The sequence below is a fragment of the Phoca vitulina genome, unplaced genomic scaffold (genome assembly GCF_004348235.1).
Source record: "Phoca vitulina isolate PV1807 unplaced genomic scaffold, GSC_HSeal_1.0 scaffold129, whole genome shotgun sequence".
NCBI classification, from domain to species: domain Eukaryota; kingdom Metazoa; phylum Chordata; class Mammalia; order Carnivora; family Phocidae; genus Phoca; species Phoca vitulina.
In genome coordinates, this window is record NW_022589832.1 from 310,195 (window position 1) to 327,111 (window position 16,917).

The following is a 16,917-nucleotide window of genomic DNA, read 5'->3' on the forward strand; positions in this document are numbered from 1 at the left end:
CCTCACAACCACCCCTCCGGTTCTCTGGGGCACCTCAAGTGCATGACAGCCCCTCACAGAAGCCAGCAGCCTGGCAGTTATGGGGGGGCAATGTCTATTTTCAGACTGCCCAGTGGGGCCACCAGAAGGATTCTTTCCCTCCAGGCAGCTTCCAGTCCTCCTATTTGAGTGTTGGGACTCCTAAACCCTCTCCTTAAGCTTTTAAATTCCATTTTCTTTCTTACGCAGGGCAATTTAATTTAGGCCCAGAGCCTCCACCTGAGCCTATCCACACCCCTAAATTACCTGGGCCACTCACCCTAAATTTAATCACACTTGGAAATACAGTGTAAGTGTCTCATTTGTTTTTTCAATTTCATACTCGGCCAAAAAAAAAAAAAAAAAAAAAAAAGCCTTGCTTGTCCAAAACACTAGATCAGTGCATAGGAAGTGAAACAAAGCCCCATCATCCAAATCATAATAATGGTAATAGTAGTAAATATCTGAGAGGTTAGTTAGACCTGAACAGTGGGGTCTGGTTCCACTGCCATCAGGACAGGATCGTGTCGTGGTCCCCGAGATTCCGTGGACTTTCCGCGCGAATGAGACACATGACATGCAGAAGTCTGGCTGGTTCCTACACTTTATCAGACATCCTCTACAAGAAAGAAACATGGCCGAAAGGTCAGAAAGGCAGGGGCCTGGGTCCACCCGGGGCTGGAGGAAGAGGCCCTGCGCCTGAAGCATCTCCAAGCACGTGTCACAACCGAAACAGTCAGCTGTGTGCTAGCGCAAGCCCGACAAAGGCCTGCTTTCCCCCACGATGATTATTTCTGAAGCTCTAGCAGTCTTCATTGCAGTGGTGTTTTGTTCTGTTTCTCAAAAGCGCGCGGGCTCCCCAGCATTGCCCGGGTGCCGGAGTAGCCCCTGGGTCTCCGGCGGCCAGCTCGGCCGCTCTCCGCTGCAGCGCCCCTCGGACGCGCCCCTCCGCCGCTCAGGCCTGCAGGAACCCGTTTCCCAGACGGCGAAGCAGCGGAGTCCGCGGGGACGCAGGCGGCGAAGGGGGGTCCCGCTCCGCGGCAGGGCGGAGTCGGGCAGGTGCGCGCCCCGGCAGCAGGTGCTGGAGCGGCAGGGCCGGCCCCCTCGCTGCCCGCCTCCCCGCGGGCTCCCGGCTGCACCAGCGGGGGGTGGCGCCCGGAGGGGCAGCCGGGGGAGCCCCGCGCCGCCGGGACACCCTCGGAGCGCAGGGGGCTGTGCGGCAGGTCCTGCTTGTCCCGGGTGAACGTCGCCGGCTTCCTGTCCTCGGAGAGGGCCAGGCTCCTGCTGGCGGTCCGAGCGTCCAGCGTGACGGCCCCTGCGGGAGGAGAGGGGGCCTGGGGAGATGCGCCCTAGAGCGCGCGCGATGTGGGGGGCGCTGCGCGGCCTGCCAACGCCTGGCTTCCCCTCCGTTTCCAGACAGAGAACGGCGGCCTTCCGCCGGCCCGCAAGTGCTCCTGCCCTGGGGGGGTTCGCTTCTGAGAGCGCGGCGCAGAGCAGCGGCTTCCGCTTGGCCAGGGAGCCGGGGAGAAATGCAGAATCCTGGGCCCCGTCCCAGACCTACTGAACCACAGTCTGCCTTTTAACAAGACCCCCCGGCTGTTCCTTCTGCAGTTAAGTTTGAGACGCAGAATGAGGTGATATTTGTGGAAATAGTTTCTAAATGAAGCACCATCTTCGAAGTAAATGCTATTTTTAAAAATTATACAATATGTGTTTGAGTCAACAGAGTCTGGCACAATGCTGGGCAGAACACACACCCACCCAACCAAGACCTTCGTAAGTATTTTTGAGGAAATAATATCCATACGCGGAACAAACATTAACAGCACTAAGCTCCTGACATGTATGCATTCCTTTATCTCGTGGCTGCTCATGGGGTCAGGACGAGTGTGTGTTCCATTTTAAGGTGAACAAACCGGAACCAGGAGGTACACTGGCTTGCCCATGGCTCATAACCAGCAAGAGCGAGAACAGAAGACCCAGGGATCAAGCTCCAGACTTCATATATGTAATTGCTCTGTTTGCTGGCTTGGATTGAGTGGAGGGAGGCGAGAATGGATCCCCAAGCCCCCAGCTGTTTACCTGAGTCTGTTTCCAGATGATGCGCCAGGTTTTCTGAGGGAAACAGAAACAGAAAGAGGTGTGACTTGTTATTTCCCACAGGCATTCCCGAGGGCAGTGCTGGAAACCATGTGAGCACAGGGGCGGGGGACGGCCTTCTGCTCTGTGCCTTCTGCTGGGGTCTACTGAGACAGAAGCAGCCCTCACCTGCCTGGACGCTCAGCCCAGTGCGGGCCCCTGGGGAGAGACGATGCTCTCAGGATGGTCCTGCTGGGCAGAGTGGGACCACCAAGGGAAGGCTTAAGGGAAGGAAGACACCGTGAACCAGGCTTGGCAGGCAGGGGAAGACGGTGATGGGTGGAAGATACTGCTGTTCTGCCATCAGGGGATGGGGAAAGCTGCTGCCCCTCCCCTTTACCTGAGAAGGTCCTCAGCGTGACTGGGAGGGGGAGTATTTTCCTGTGGAGATCTCAGATCTTCTCGACAAGGTCTGGAGAAATGGTCTCTGGACTCACAAAAGTCTTTGTCTCATACCTACAATCAGTCCCTTAAGAATTAGAGGTGGGTCCTTTAAGAGAATGTTTGGGGTCTGCGGAGGGGCAAGGGGCAGAGGTCATTACCCTGTTTGCCTCTAGAGGACAGTACAGTGTCACTTGAAAAAAAAAAAACGACCTTAAACTCCTCTTTCTAATTTGGGTGCTGTTCATTACTAGGGGAAAGGGGGTTGGGGCGGGGAAGAGATGAGAGAAAACACGAATCAGCTCCATCCCTGCCTGTCCCCCACGGTCTGACCGCGAGCAGGCTCAGGGTCCTCATCAGACCAGAAGACCCGCACAGCCCTTTAGCTCCACACCTCTAACACTCTTGGAAAGTTTGGGAGACACTTCCTGAGTCCTGGGCCCCGGGTCCAGGTTCTTATGGCTGCATGAGAAGTGTTCCTCACAGGGCGAGCACGGAGAAGGGACAGGTGCTCCCAGCAGGGGACAGGACGGGACCAGCGGCTTCCCTTTGTGGTGGTGTCTGTGACCCGGAAGGACGTGCAGCAGCTGAGCCAGGGGGGACACGGCCGAAAGGACAGGCTGGTCTTCCCCCGCTCCGCTCTGTGCCTACCACAGTTTATAGAAGGTATCTCCCCTCGGAGTCACAGTTTACATGCTGTTCAATACGGACTCGAGCACCAATAACTTCGGGAATTAAACAGATGTTTCTGCATCAGCCTAAAAACATGATTATGGCTTATAACTTCACCTCCAGGGGAGAACTGTATCCCTGGTACCAAACAACCAGTTTAAAAACGGACTCTTAGGGGCGCCCGGGTGGCTCAGTCGTCAAGCGTCTGTCTTCGGCTCAGGTCATGGTCCCAGGGTCCTGGGATCGAGCCCCGCATCGGGCTCTCTGCTCGGCGGGAAGCCTGCTTCTCCCTCTCCCACTCCCCCTGCTTGTGTTCCCTCTCTCGCTGTCTCTGTTAAATAAATAAATAAAATCTTTAAAAAAAAAAAATTAAAAAAATGGACTCTTAGAGCACAGAATTTTACGTGGAGGCTGTTTGTGTGTGTGTGTGTCAAAGTGAATTTGCATTTCTGTGGGGGGCAGGGTAGAGAGTGACCCCCCTCGGTCTCCGTGTCCAGGGGAACAGAGGTGAGAAGAACAAAGTGTACGCTCCAGGCAGAAAGGAGACCTACCTGCTCTGGTTGGCTCAGACATCCTACAAAAGAAGAGAACCTCTCTCAGGGTCCACAAGTCCTTCCCACCGCAACTGCACGGCCTGTCCTCCTTAGCGTCGGCCTCAGAGCTCTCTCTTCCAGAGAGCTGCATCTGCTCGTGACATCACGTCTCCCGACTCACTGGGGACGCTGCTCAGGTCTTTTGAGCTGGCTTCTTTGTCTTAACCTTCTCTCGGAACTGTGTTCTACCTCCAGGGCTTAGGGATGCTGGAGAACAGGTCCAGGCCTGACTCACCCGCCGGACCTGATGTGAAACGGGATGATACAACGATAATCACACCGTAATCTGTGTGCGCCGGGGACTGTGCTACGCATTTTGTATGGATTGTTTCTTACAATCCTTGCACGAGCTCTGTGAGGGAGGTGCTATTATTACCCCCACGTTTAGGGGGCTCACGAGGCTCCCCATGGTCACACGGCTGGAAGAGCCTGCCCTCAAACCCAAGGCCCTCTGACTCCAAAGTCCTCGACACGACCCTGGTGGGTGGCGAGTCATCCAGCCTTCCTGGGTCTGCGCATCTGTCAGCTCTCCAGGCCAAAGGAACCCAAGGACTGGCAGTCCCTCCCAGCAGAAACAGGGTTCGCGTGCCCTTCCTGCCTGTGTCCAGCAGCCCCGGCCTCCGCCGGCGTCCCTGCCTGTGCGGCCCCTCTCCTAGCCCACGGGGTGGTGGGGACGGCCTCACCTCTAGCAGGACCCTTGCTGGCTGCGGACTCTGCTCCCTCAGCTCCTGGGCCTGGGCCCCAAGCCTGGCGACCTCCTCAGATGACCTGAAGATGTATTCATCTCTCTCCATGCAGATCTTCCTCTCCAGGTCCCTCAGCCTGGCCTGCAGCAGACGCTGCTGGTCCATCAGCTCCAGCTGCAACCTCTCCAACACCGTGTCCACCTGCTGCTTCTTGCTTTCAATGTGAGTCTGCGAGGGGTGGAAAGATAGACAGGGCTGGGAAGAAGATCAAGAGGCCGGTCTGTAGGAGGATCATCTGGATCTTCCTGATTCGGAGACATAGGGAGTCACTAGCTCTCCCAATACTATGTTAGAAGCAGATGGGTCTCAGAATAGACTTGGCAGCAAGGAGGGCTATGCTCTTGTCTTACCTGGGGATTCTAATGACAATGGCCCATATGCCTCAGAGCCGTGTTGAACTTTTCAAGCATCCTTCCCCATCTACAACACCGTCCTAACCCCACCATGCCTTCCCTAGAGTCAGGAGGAGCAGGTGGTAGTCGTCCGTCAGAGGGCCACTGAAGGAGACAGGCCATGGTTCGAGTCAGCACGGGGGGTCCGGCATCGCTCTCCGGCCTGACGTCGCCTTTTGCACGGGTTGCTTGGGAGGGAGCAGAGGAGTGCTGCGGGTCTCTTCCTGCCTCCAGCTCTGCCGCCTTGCTCAGGGCTCCAGAAGTTCTCAGACTGCGGCTTTCCTCCGGGATGACAGAGAGCTCACCAGTACACCGCTCTCCCACGGTGCGCAGGCCAGCCTCGGTCAGGACTGGAAGCAGACACGGGTACCAGCTTCTGCCCCACCCTTCCCGTCTGAGGGCAGTGCTTTCGGGCACACAGACTGGGATGGGAAGGGTGGCTCCGGGTCAAGACACCCGGCTTCTAGAGACGCCTGGTGGTTCAGTTGCTGAAGCGTCTGGCTTGATTTCAGCTCGGGTTGTGATCTCAGGATCGTGAGATCCAGCCCCGCGTCGGGCTCTGAGCTCAGCGGGGAGTCTGCTTGTCTCTCTCCCTCTGCCCTTCCCTGCTCTCTCTCTCTCTCTCTCTCAAATAAATAAATGTTAAGAGAGAGAAAGACCCAGGTTGTAGCCATGTCCTCATGAACGTGGGCTTTGCTCTCTGTGGACCGTCACGTTCCTGGACCAGTTCTCGGCTCTGTAGAATGGCTGGTAAGATGGGTCTTGGGCTAGATGTCAGAACCATCTCCAGCTGTGAAGCTCTGGGATTCCATAGCCTTGACCCCAAATGCCCTTGTACAGAGGCAGGGAAGTGAATGAGAACAGTACAAAAGTACCAGACAGCAAGCTTCCCCAGAGTCTGCTCAGAAAACCCCCAAAAGAGCAGGTGGCAGAAGCACTTTACCAGAAGCGCTTGGAGCTTCCCGTCTTCCCGCCTCTGTGTGTCCTCCATCTCTTTCTTCTCCAAGCTCAGAGCTTCCGACTGGTTCCGGAGATGGTCCTGTGGGGAGAAGAACGGGCAGGAAGAGGTGGCTGAGTCCACAGGTCTTATCCGCTGAGTCCCAGGTGCATGGCTGTTGGTGAGAGAGTCAAAGGTGAATAGCTCCCGTCCATATTCCTGCAGAGATTACCTTGAGGTCGCCACCAGCCCTGTCACTCGGGGCTGAAGTACAGACAGACGAAGGCGGGGTCAGTGTGCGAGCGGCTGGGTGGGAACGCAGCGGAACAAGGGGAGGTTTCAGAGACAGAAGGCATTTACAGTGGGTCTAGAGAGGGGGTGGTGAGGACCGCATGCCCCGACTGTACACTTAGAAATTGCTAAAATGGTTTAAAAAGAAAGAGTTCAGGGAGAGGACAGCAGTCTGGGAGGAAGAGTCAGAAGCAGGAAAGAGCAGAGACGTCCAGGAGACAGCAGGTGCACACGGGCCAGTCCGCCGGACACGCGGTGCCTGGAGGGACGGCTGGGGCTGGGGCTGAGGTGGACAGGCGGGATCTGCGTCCTCACTACGGGTGGCATTGGTGCCCTACTGATGAGGTCGGGCTTTCCCGGCGCTGGGGACCCCAGGAGGGATTGGCACAGGGGCACACCGTGGTCTGCTGCGTGTTTTGGCGGACCGGAGGGTGCTTGAGAGGGTGAGAATGGACATAGGGAGTGTGTTCGAGGCTATGCAAGGTCTGGCTGAGGACGGCGAGAGCTTGCATTTGGAGGTGGTTGTGGGGACAAGGCCGAGTTCAAGATTCAAGAGGTGCTTCTGAGAAAGTCACTTCTAGACCCAGACACTGGATGACCAGAGCGATCTGAGGGCAGCCCGGGGTGGGGGGCGGGGGGCCTCCCCTTCTTACAAGGAAGAGTGGCACCTGCAGGCTGCCCTTCCTGGCCCCTCGCGTCCCTCTGAGCCCTGCAGTCTGGGCCTCGGTAGATCCCACACCCTGCCCACCGTGAGAGAAGACCCTCCATGCACAGCACTCATCCTGCAGGTGTGTCTCCTCCTTGTGTCTCCACCCCACAGCTCTGTCCCCGTGGGGCCCCTGAGGCGGGAGTCCCCCTAAGCCTGGGAACGGCCTTACGTCCTTCATCCAGATCCCTATCGGTTCCCTTCACTGTGGATGACGGGACACTGTCCCAGTCCACACAAGCCCAAGGAAAAGCCATCCATCTTACCCAGTAGGGCTGAACCGCCCCGGCGAGGACGCCCACGGGGTGGGTGCAGTGGGAGGGACCCTCCCGACACCATACAGAGGAACTCAGCATCGACCTTGCAGAAGAAGTAAATCTTCTCAGCATGCTGCTCATAGTTGTCTCCCCCAGAGGGCCCAGGGGCACAGGGGCCATGAGAGGCTCCATGGGCCCCTTCTCCTTGCAGAGCGCACAGAGCAGCACCTGGCCGGAGGGCTGGGCCCCCATCTGGGAGGGCGGGAGGACGCAAAGCCCCGCAGACGGTGTGTCCACAGGTGCTGGCCACTGCATCCTTCGGGGGTCCCCTGCAGGCCGGATAGGTGGTCTCCTCATGGGAAGGCGTGGAGGGCATCCTGGTGCCATCCCCAGCCTGTCCACGGAAGCCTCTGCCTCAGGCCACACAAATCCCCCAACCGTGAAATTAGTCACTTCTGCGTGAGTCATGGAGGGAACACGATAGGAGCCTGAGAGAAGAAAGCAGGAGGGTTCAGCCTGGGAAGCCACCGGGCGCCACCTGGCCACCACCCATCAGCTGAGTGGGTTCAAACTCCAGGGCACCTCGAATGACCCAGCATTTCCCAGCAGGGGCCTGGTCAGCCCGTTCTCCACTCCTTCTGCCTCCTTCTGTCCCTGGGGTGGGGAGCCCAGCGTGCATGGGCTCAGAGGGAGATGGGTTTCCTGGAACCCCACCCTCGGCCGCTGTGGGGTGGAGACACAAGGAGGAGACACAGCTTCCTGCCATCGGAACAGGTGGGAGCCGTCAGCTTCTGGCTCTGGGATGTGCTCTCAGCGTCAAAGTCCAGGCTGCCCTGGGAGGTGCGGCCGGGGCCCCTCCTCTGCTTCCTCAGCTCGTCACCTCATCCACCCAGGCTGGCCTCCTAAACTCTACTGCTGCCAGGCCTGGACCCAGTGCCCCCAAACACGGTGACGCTGGGTCACAGTGTCCTTCGATTTTAGTTTTTAACCTCAGGCGGGAGAAGGCAAGAAACTGTAATACAAATGATTTATATCCCTAAAATTTAGAAAACTCAGCCCAAGAGATAACGGACTTCATAAGCACATTTATGTAGGCTCAGTATTTTCCTATTACTGCACCCAATCAGCTAACAGCCCTTTGGGACAGGCATGATTACCTTCATTTTACAGAAAGACGCGTGAAGTGACTTCCCCTAGGTCACGGAGCTGGAGAGCTGCGAGGCGGGGTCAGTCCGAGTCTCCTGGCTTCGGCGGTGCTCCCCCCGTGGTCCTCCCCCCACAAGATGGTCCACGCCTCGGTTCTTCATCCGCTCCCTGCATCTCTGCGTAAAACCCAAGGAAACTCCCACTCTGACGCTAGCGATCCCCCCTGCGCTGTTTCCCTCGCTCTGAACCTGAGCTGGTGTGTGTACCCCGTTTCCTTCCCACCCGCCCTGGCCCTCCCGGGGGTGCAGCCCCTCCCCCACCCTGCACGGGAGCCCCCAGCCCCACGGCGCCGCGGGGCACGGGAATGCAGCCGGTCCCAGCGTAGATTGCTCGGCCATCCAAACTATACATCAGTTAGAAGGAACGCAAAATATCTCATTACTAATTCTTAGACTGGTTACACTGGAAATGATCATATTTGGGGCTAAATTAAATAAATATTAAAATTAACTTCACTTTTTCAAATATGGTACGTGGAAACTAGTTGCACAGGTGGCTCACGTGGTGTTTGTGTGAGGGCAGGGCTCTGGGACACTCAGATCTGAGTGCACACTGCGCCCTCACCTTCCCACGCACACGCGGGGCCGGCTGCCCCAGCAGCGCGCTCTCAGCCCGGAGGCTCTGCCCCAGAGCGGGGGGGGGGGGGGGGGGGGGGGGGGGGGGGGGGGCGGGGGGCGCGCCGCGGACGGACGCGGGCCCCGGGTGTGGGTCATTAACAGGTGCGGGCCGCTGCGGGTTTCCTTCCTGCTCCCACACAGGGCTCATTCCAACCTCCGTGGAAGCCGGTGCCCGGCCGGTGAAGTGCTCGGCGAGCACGACCCCCTTATCTGCGCCCTCGTGCTCCCTGCGCCGGCTGATACCCGTATCTCCCGGGAGACAGCTGGTCCTACTGCAGGGGGCTGGCGTGGCGTCTCTGCTCCCCGACCGGGTCCCCCTCCCACCCCAAAGCAAGGACTATCTCTGCCGACCGTGGACGGCCAAGATACCACTTCACGTTTACCGTGAGCGTGTGCGGATGGACGGGAGCAACGCGGGGCCCCAGGCTGTGGGCAGCAGCCCGGACAGTAACTGAGGCCGTGTCTGGAATGCCGAGGCCCCTCCTCCCTCCCTGTCCTGGAGCACGTGTGTCCGCTCCTTTGGGAGGAGGACAGGAGGACCCGGGCATGCAGGTGGGTGCCCTGCCCTTGGGCAAGCGTGTCTGTGTGTGCGTGTGCACGTGTGTGTGCGCTCGTCCATGACCACGAGGGCGTTGGTGTGTATTTAAGACGTGCCGCGTCTGGCCGTGCGAGGATGAATGTGTGTCTGCTGTTCTCCCAGATCCTTCCTGCTCAGCCACGCACAGACGCTAACCTTGAGGAGCCGACGGGCACAGCCACGCCATGGCCTCAGCCGCCTCTGTGACCAGCCTGGCGGACGAGGTCAACTGCCCCATCTGCCAGGGCACCCTGAGGGAGCCGGTCACCATCGACTGTGGCCACAACTTCTGCCGTGGCTGTCTCACCCGCTACTGCGAAATCCCAGGCCCAGACCCCGAGGAGGCCCTCACCTGCCCCCTCTGCAAGGAGCCTTTCCGCCCTGGGAACTTCCGGCCCAACTGGCAGCTGGCCAGCGTGGTGGAGAACATCGAGCGCCTCAAGCTGGTGTCCACGCCGGGCTCAGACGAGGAGGACGTCTGCCAGGAGCACGGGGAAAAGATCTACTTCTTCTGTGAGGACGATGAGGCGCAGCTGTGTGTGGTGTGCCGGGAGGCCTGGGAGCACCGGGCGCACACCGTGCGCTTCCTGGAGGACGCAGCAGGGCCCTACCGGGTAGGAGCGGGGACGCAGGGGTCTCCCTCTTCCTGTCACCCCTCAGGCAGGAGCCCAGGCGCGCGTGCTGAAGCATGTTCTGTGTTGCTTACTTACGGCCAGCACAGACCAGGGCTCAACAAGGACACGCAGGACGGCTGAGTGACCACAGTGGGTCAGGCAGGAGCTTCCGCGGATGTCTGCATTTGGGGGAGCAATTGTGCAAATAGTGTGTGATGTGCACCAACGTGTGCATGGTTGCCGTGCATGTGGTGTTTGGGGGGAGGTCTGTGTGCGCGCTCATGTTTGTAAATAAACCAGTGTTTATATGCAGGGTCGGTAAACATGTGGTGTGCAGTCTTATCCACCATTAACTGCGTGCTCTTTTTAGTCATTTACACCTTGTGCTTTAGTAAAAGTGGGCATCTGTCTGTGCCGATTAGTTCCCTAGCGTTTGACAGTGAGAGCGTTAATTATATTTCTGAATGTCCCTATGTGGACATTTGTGTGTGAATACCTGTTCCTAACTCTATTCTAGAGCAAGCAGTTTTTAAAACAGAGTGTCGACTCTTTTTATATTATCCAAGTTTCTTCTCCCGTCTGGAATCATACACAGAAAATGGATTCTGTTCACAAGAAAGGACTGTGTGTATGCGTTCCCTTTGAGATATGCGAGCAAGTTGGAACACTTTCAAAGAAGGGCATATCAGGCTGGGGACAGATCCCAGGTCTAACTTACCAAAGACAAAACAAACTAGGGTTTTTAAGCTGAAGGCAGCCAGGCTCAGATGGGGAAACCAAGTCGCAGACTGTGCCGGCCCAGGGAGAGGGGACAGCTCTGGTCAGAGTTCCTGGAGAGCAAAGCTAGAAGGAAAAGGCCCAGAGAGGGCCAGCTGCCGAGGACAGTCCGGGCGTGGGTGCTGGCGGCGAGGGGAGGGCTCCCTCCCTTGGGCGTGTCCCTCCTGGAGGCAGCGGGCTGACCCCTCTTCACGAGTCATTGCTTCCATGTAACATAACTTCGTGCTCTGTCTCCCCAGGAGCAAATACAGAAGTGTCTTGAGTGTCTAAGAAAGGAGAGAGAGGAGATTCAAAGGATCCAGTCAAGAGAAAACGAGAGGATACAAGTCCTCCTGGTAGGTCTCCGTGCCCTCCCAGCACCGGCCTGCCCCGGGATCCAGCGCCCCCTGAAGCCAAGGCAGGGTAGCCAGCGTAGCCGGTGGGAAGTCGCTCAAGTCCCAGCACTGACTCCCACCCCAAGTAGCACATCTCTGTTTTTGTGCGAGGTGGGGAGGAGAAGTCGGCAGGCCCTCCCGGACTTGCTGAAATGCTGTAAGGACCGAAGGCGACTGGGCCCACGAGGCAGCCTCGTGCTGTGCGGACAGTGCAGGGACCTGGGGCGGGGGCTCCGACTTTCCACCGAACGTGGAGGACGTGGGTGTGAGCCCGAGGGAGCCGGGGTGGACAAGTAAGGAAACAGAGGGATCACCCCGGCCTCCCCCCACCGCCCCTTCAGTGTCAGGTGGCCACCAAGAGACAGAAAGTGATCTTCGAGTTTGCGCATCTGTGCCAGTTCTTGGAGGAACAGCAGAGCATCCTCTTGGCCCAGCTAGAGAAGCTGGACGGGGACATCCTGAAGCAACAGGATGACTTTGATGTCCTGGTCAGCGAGGAGCTCTGCCGGTTCAGCAACCTGATCTCCGAACTGGAGGAGAAGAACGGGAGGCCGGCCCGGGAGCTCCTGACGGTGAGACCTGCCCCCCCGCAGACTGGCCTCTGACTCCCGGCATCTCACTTGTCCAAGCCCTTCATCCCATGTCCCTGCATCCCGTGTGCAAGACAGGTCCTGAACTCCTGTCCCTGCTCCCTGGACAGTCCCCTGGTCACTCTGCTCCCCGACCTCTCACTGTCCGGCCCACGTCCATCGAATCAGTGGGTCCTTCCCTTACCTACCTGTCAGGGGTTCTGTGAGGATCCAATGGGAAAATGCAGTGGAAACTAGCAGTCTGGAGAGCATCACGTGCTCTGCAAACAGATGTCACGTTCTGTTTCCGAGGCAGACTATGCTTTGTCGCCACCCTCAGGAAGTTCTTCCTGGTCTGTGGCACCTGACGGAAGATATCGGGGTCCCAACGAGGCATCAGAAGGGCAGCATGATTGGGGGCCGCACTCCTGGTTTATGGGACTGAGAGCAGGGGCCTTGGCCTCCAGCTGCAGGCAGGTCCCTCCACTGTGTGGATGCATGAGATAAAGGGGTGGCCTGTGTGACCCCAGACACCTCATCAACCCCAAAACTCTGTGCCGGCAGGATCTTGGGCCCTTTTTCCTATGTGGGAACGTGGTATTTGTCTTTGCTGAACTCTCCCCTCTCTCTCCTAGGACATCAGAAGCACTCTGATAAGGTAAGCTGCCATTCCCTCATTCTCAGGGTGTGCACACACACTGCTTGGCGCATCTGGCTATTGCACGCCAGCAGGGCACACCTTCATGCACGTGCATGCATTTGCACGGGCAGTTGCCCGAGCCTTGGCAGTGGGGTGCGTCCCCGAGGAAGTGTGTCTGCCTGTGTCCGTCTCTGTACCCGATTCGCAGGCAGCCAGCTGGGTCTGGAGAATTCCCAAAGCCCACTATTTCTGTGCCCCTAGATGTGAAACCAGAAAGTGCCGGAAACCAGAGGCTGTGTCCCCTGAGCTGGGCCAGAGGATTCGGGACTTCCCCCAGCAGGCCATCCCTCTGCAGAGGGAGATGAAGGTGTTTCTGGGTAAGAGAACCCCAGGGCTCCCTGGGGGCGGGAGTCCGAGAAGCCCGGGCCTGGGAACAACCCTCATGATCCACTGCCCAAGGCTTGAGTGGCCTTTGGCTCGTACCCTTCTGGTGCCTTCCTTGGCTGTCCTTACTTGCACATCTTTATAAAATCTGCCTATCCGGATAACATGACACTGAACAGAGATAGTAAAGATGAAGATTTCTGGAAAAAAAAAAATTTAACTGACTTGAAAAGTAATTGCACAAATAAATCTGATCCGCTGACCTTGAACAATATAAAAAGTAATGATTAACAAAACCTGCCATTCTCAATAATTTAAAAAATCTACAGAGGCCCTTGTAATGCATGATAAGTTTCTGATGATGAACACGGTTAATTAATAACCAGGGAGAGCGTTTCTCCGCGCCGTGGGGCGGCTGACTCTCTCTCGCATCCCCCCATCCGGCGGGCGCTCCAGGCCCCTGGGCGGCGGACTCTGCCGGGTTCCTGGAACGGGCGGTGCTGGTGGGAAAAGGCGTGATGCTGGGGAATGAGTCAGGCGCGGCTCTCCGCCAGCACCCTTTGGACGCCCGCAGTGATGCCACCCCGTGGCCCGCCCATAGCAGCGTCGCCCCGGACGAGCCCACACTCGAACTCGGGCCTGGCCGTGGCGGACATTGTCCTCTGATCAAACCTGACCTTCGACTATTCCCAAAATTGTTTCCAAGGACAGTAAGAAGTAAATTAAGCCCCTTATCCATTCATGCGGTGGATGTCTCTGGAGCGCGCACTCTGGGCCCACCCCCTAGACGCCTGAATCAGACGCGGGACTCTGAGGCTAGTGCCCGGGTCGGTCCCTCTCTTGTCCCTTCCGTCTGGGGCTCAGTTTCCTCATCATTGAATGTTGTGTGGTTTTGTGAGACAAATGGGATCTCATCCTGGTTTGTATCCTCTTTACAGAGAAACTCTGCTTCGAGCTGGACTATGAGCCAGGTAGGCGGCCTGGGACGGGAGGGAGTGGGGGAGCCGCGGTGCGTAGGGTTCCCGCCCACGCGCGCACACACACAAGTCCCCGGGCTCGGAGCGCGTGTTCTCATCTACCCGACACGGCCGGGGAGAAAGGTCAGACCAGAACAGGACGAGGGCTATCAGGAAGGGCTTCCTGGGCGAGGGGCCTTTGATCGGGGTTTAGGAGCCCATTGTTGGAGTCACTGGAAACCGCACCCGTCAGTGGAGCTTCACAGTTAGGGTAGCCGGAGGGAAGGCGGCCCGGGGCAGGATGCCACCCAGGGCGTCCTTCAGCTAGAGACCCGGGGAGTCGCGTTGTTGGGAGGGACTCTCTGACCCGTCGCCACATCGGAATTTACGAGTGTCTCAACTTAACGGATATTAAAAGCCACACTGGGCAGGGTGTCTAGGAGCTTTTTGTGCTAAGAAGTGGTCCTCTGACTCTGGTGGCCTTAAAATGACTGAGGCAGCAGGAATAGCCCGCAGGCGAGCCAGAGAGCTTGCAGAAGACGGTGAATGCGCCCCGACCCTCTGAGATCTCAGACGCAGGAGCGGGGCGGGTGTCGGCGGCGGCGGGCGCGGCCCTGCGAGGCCGCCAGTTTGCAGGGACCCAGCTGCTTTCCGAGGACCGCACTGAGCTGATGAGGGCGGGCGTGCGGGAGCCAGGCGTCCTGCGGGAGCCAGGCGTCCTGCGGGCAGGCGGTAACACGCGCCAGTCACCAGCTCAGAGCCCACACTCTGCTCGGGGTGGTCTGGGGTGAAGTCGGAGCGTGGGGGTTTCTAACACGGTCCCGGGTGACGCCACGCAGCCGCTCCGCCCGGACTCTCGCGCGCACACACGCGACGTGGAGAAGGACACCAGCGGGTGGAGGCAGGGCTTTTAGGTCTTCCCGCAGGTGATAGATGTCTGCTGACGTCTCTGTCCCCCCCAGCTGACATCTGTCTGGACCCCCAGACCTCCCACCCCAAGCTCCTCTTGTCTGAGGACCGGCGGCGCGCCCAGTTCTCCTACAAGTGGCAGAACTCGCCAGACAACCCCCAGCGTTTTGACCGGGCCACCTGTGTCCTGGCCCACGGCGGCTTCACAGAGGGGAGACACACGTGGCTGGTGAAGGTGGACCTGGCCCACGGCGGCAGCTGCACGGTGGGCGTGGTGAGCGAGGACGTGGCGCGGAAGGGGGAGCTGCGGCTGCGGCCGGAGGAGGGCGTGTGGGCCGTGAGGCTGGCCTGGGGCTTCGTGTCGGCGCTGGGCTCCTTCCCCACGCGGCTGGCGCTGGGGGAGCAGCCGCGGCAGGTGCGTGTGTCCCTGGACTATGAGGTGGGCTGGGTGACCTTCGTCAACGCTGTCAGCCAGGAGCCCATCTACACCTTCACGGCCTCCTTCACCCAGAAGGTCTTTCCCTTCTTTGGGCTCTGGGGCCGAGGGTCTAGCTTCTCCGTGAGTTCCTGAGAGGGGCGGTCACCCTCCTGTCGGGAGGGGGCTCAGGAGAGCACTGCACGAACTTGACCCTGCGGGCTCACCTGGGGGTTGGGGCAGAAGCGCGGCAGACTAAGGACTTGCAAGGACAAAGTGGGTGACTGTTTCCCTGACACCTGGGGGCTAGGGGCTCCGGGGACGCGGCCCAGCGGTCCCCAGCGGACACAGGAGACCCAGGTCTGGAGCCAGAAGACCGGGCTCTAGACCAGCCTGTGGCCCACCATTGTGTGATCTTGGGCAAGGCACCTCTCTTCATTACATCTTCTTCCAGAAAAATGAGGGTTCATATACATGTACCTTCGAGAAACATTTCTTGGGTGTTACCTGTGACCCAGGCAGGATGGTCACCACTGGTGGTATGAAAATGAAAGGAAAATCTGTTTGGTATCTGGAGGAACTCACGAACCAGACAGAGGTGGGAAGAGGACATCGCAGTGGGGGCGGCAGGTGCTGGTCGGGGCTGCCCTGTGTGGGGGGAGCTCAGGGCAAGGGGCCCAGCAGCAGGGAGGGCTTCCTGGGGAAGACAGCCGTAGGACACTTGAGAGCCGAGTGAGGGGAGGAGGGTTGGCAGAGACCCGGCTGGCTGACCCTGTAGCCCTTGGACACTGGGCATGAGACCCTGACACCACCCACGGCCTCCCTCCCCCAGGGGCACGTCTGGCTGCGAGACGGAAGGCCAGGCCGCACACGGTAACCCACGGCCCGCACTCTCCCCTGCAGAGAATCCCGTTCCTGCTGCGGTGAGCTCACCGTCTGAGCTCGAGAGCGGGACGGTGGGAAGGGATGAGGCTCAGAGAGCCCCACTGCGGGGCAGAGCGGGCAGGGCTGCCGAGTCCCCTCGGGGCGTGCTGGGTGGCCTGCAGCAGCACTGATGAAGCTCTAGGGCTGCAGGGACAGGCCTGGAATTCGGAGAATGACGTCAGCCGCCCCAGGGTGGAATGTGAGATCCTATGCCCAGTGGAAGTATGGTCTTCACACCTTTTGTTTCCTAGTTGTTGTCTTTCACTCTGCTTAAAGGTACCGCTCACTGACAGCCTCTTTAATAGGATCTGTGTTTGCTCTGCTTGGACACAAACTGAAATGTTCGGTCACCTCCCCACCGGGGCCCAGGAGGCCTGTGCAGGCTGAGGCCCCGGGCGCGGGGGTCTGCCTCTCCTCCTCGGGTCAGCAGGTGGAGGAGACGTGGGCCCAGGGCAGGGACTGCACAGGGGCTGACCGCTTCCTCTGGGCATGTTCTCATTGTCTATAAAATATAGTCACAGAAAATGTTGTATATTCCAAACAACAGGCACATGTGAGCCTCTGTGTGATGATAATACACATCCAAAGCCCGAAACCTGGGGTTCCACCAAGAAGTGGATTGTGCTTTTCTGTGTGTTTTAACTGGTGTTAGCGGGGCCTGTTAAATGACGATTGGCCTCCAGGGTCCCCACCTGTGGGAGGACGGGCGTGCTTTATGTCCCCTAACCTTGGTCACTGCAGGAGGTGCTTCCTGCTGGTATCTTCCAGTGAAGCGTGGGTGTCTGCACAGCCGAGATCATGCAGCCAGGATTGGAAGCCCGTC

The 16,917-nt window shown here is 58.6% G+C and overlaps 2 protein-coding genes across 2 annotated transcripts; one reads left to right on the forward strand and one right to left on the reverse strand.

Annotated features, from left to right (window-relative positions):
• Positions 1–830: 830 nt before the first annotated feature.
• TRIM15 (tripartite motif containing 15) lies at positions 831–7,508 on the reverse strand. Its single transcript, XM_032399121.1, is given in 10 exon segments — positions 831–1,333; positions 2,101–2,133; positions 2,498–2,613; positions 3,762–3,784; positions 4,487–4,717; positions 5,885–5,980; positions 7,142–7,214; positions 7,216–7,276; positions 7,279–7,411; positions 7,413–7,508. Coding segments are annotated over 10 exon segments (1,365 nt in total).
• Positions 7,509–9,453: 1,945 nt separating this feature from the next.
• On the forward strand, positions 9,454–15,326 carry LOC116628803 (tripartite motif-containing protein 10). The gene is made up of 8 exons (XM_032399128.1): positions 9,454–9,507; positions 9,656–10,146; positions 11,163–11,258; positions 11,639–11,869; positions 12,502–12,524; positions 12,768–12,883; positions 13,829–13,861; positions 14,809–15,326. The coding sequence occupies exons 2-8, from the start codon at positions 9,718–9,720 to the stop codon at positions 15,324–15,326; spliced, it is 1,446 nt and encodes a 481-aa protein (XP_032255019.1). The 5' UTR covers positions 9,454–9,507; positions 9,656–9,717.
• Positions 15,327–16,917: the final 1,591 nt, after the last annotated feature.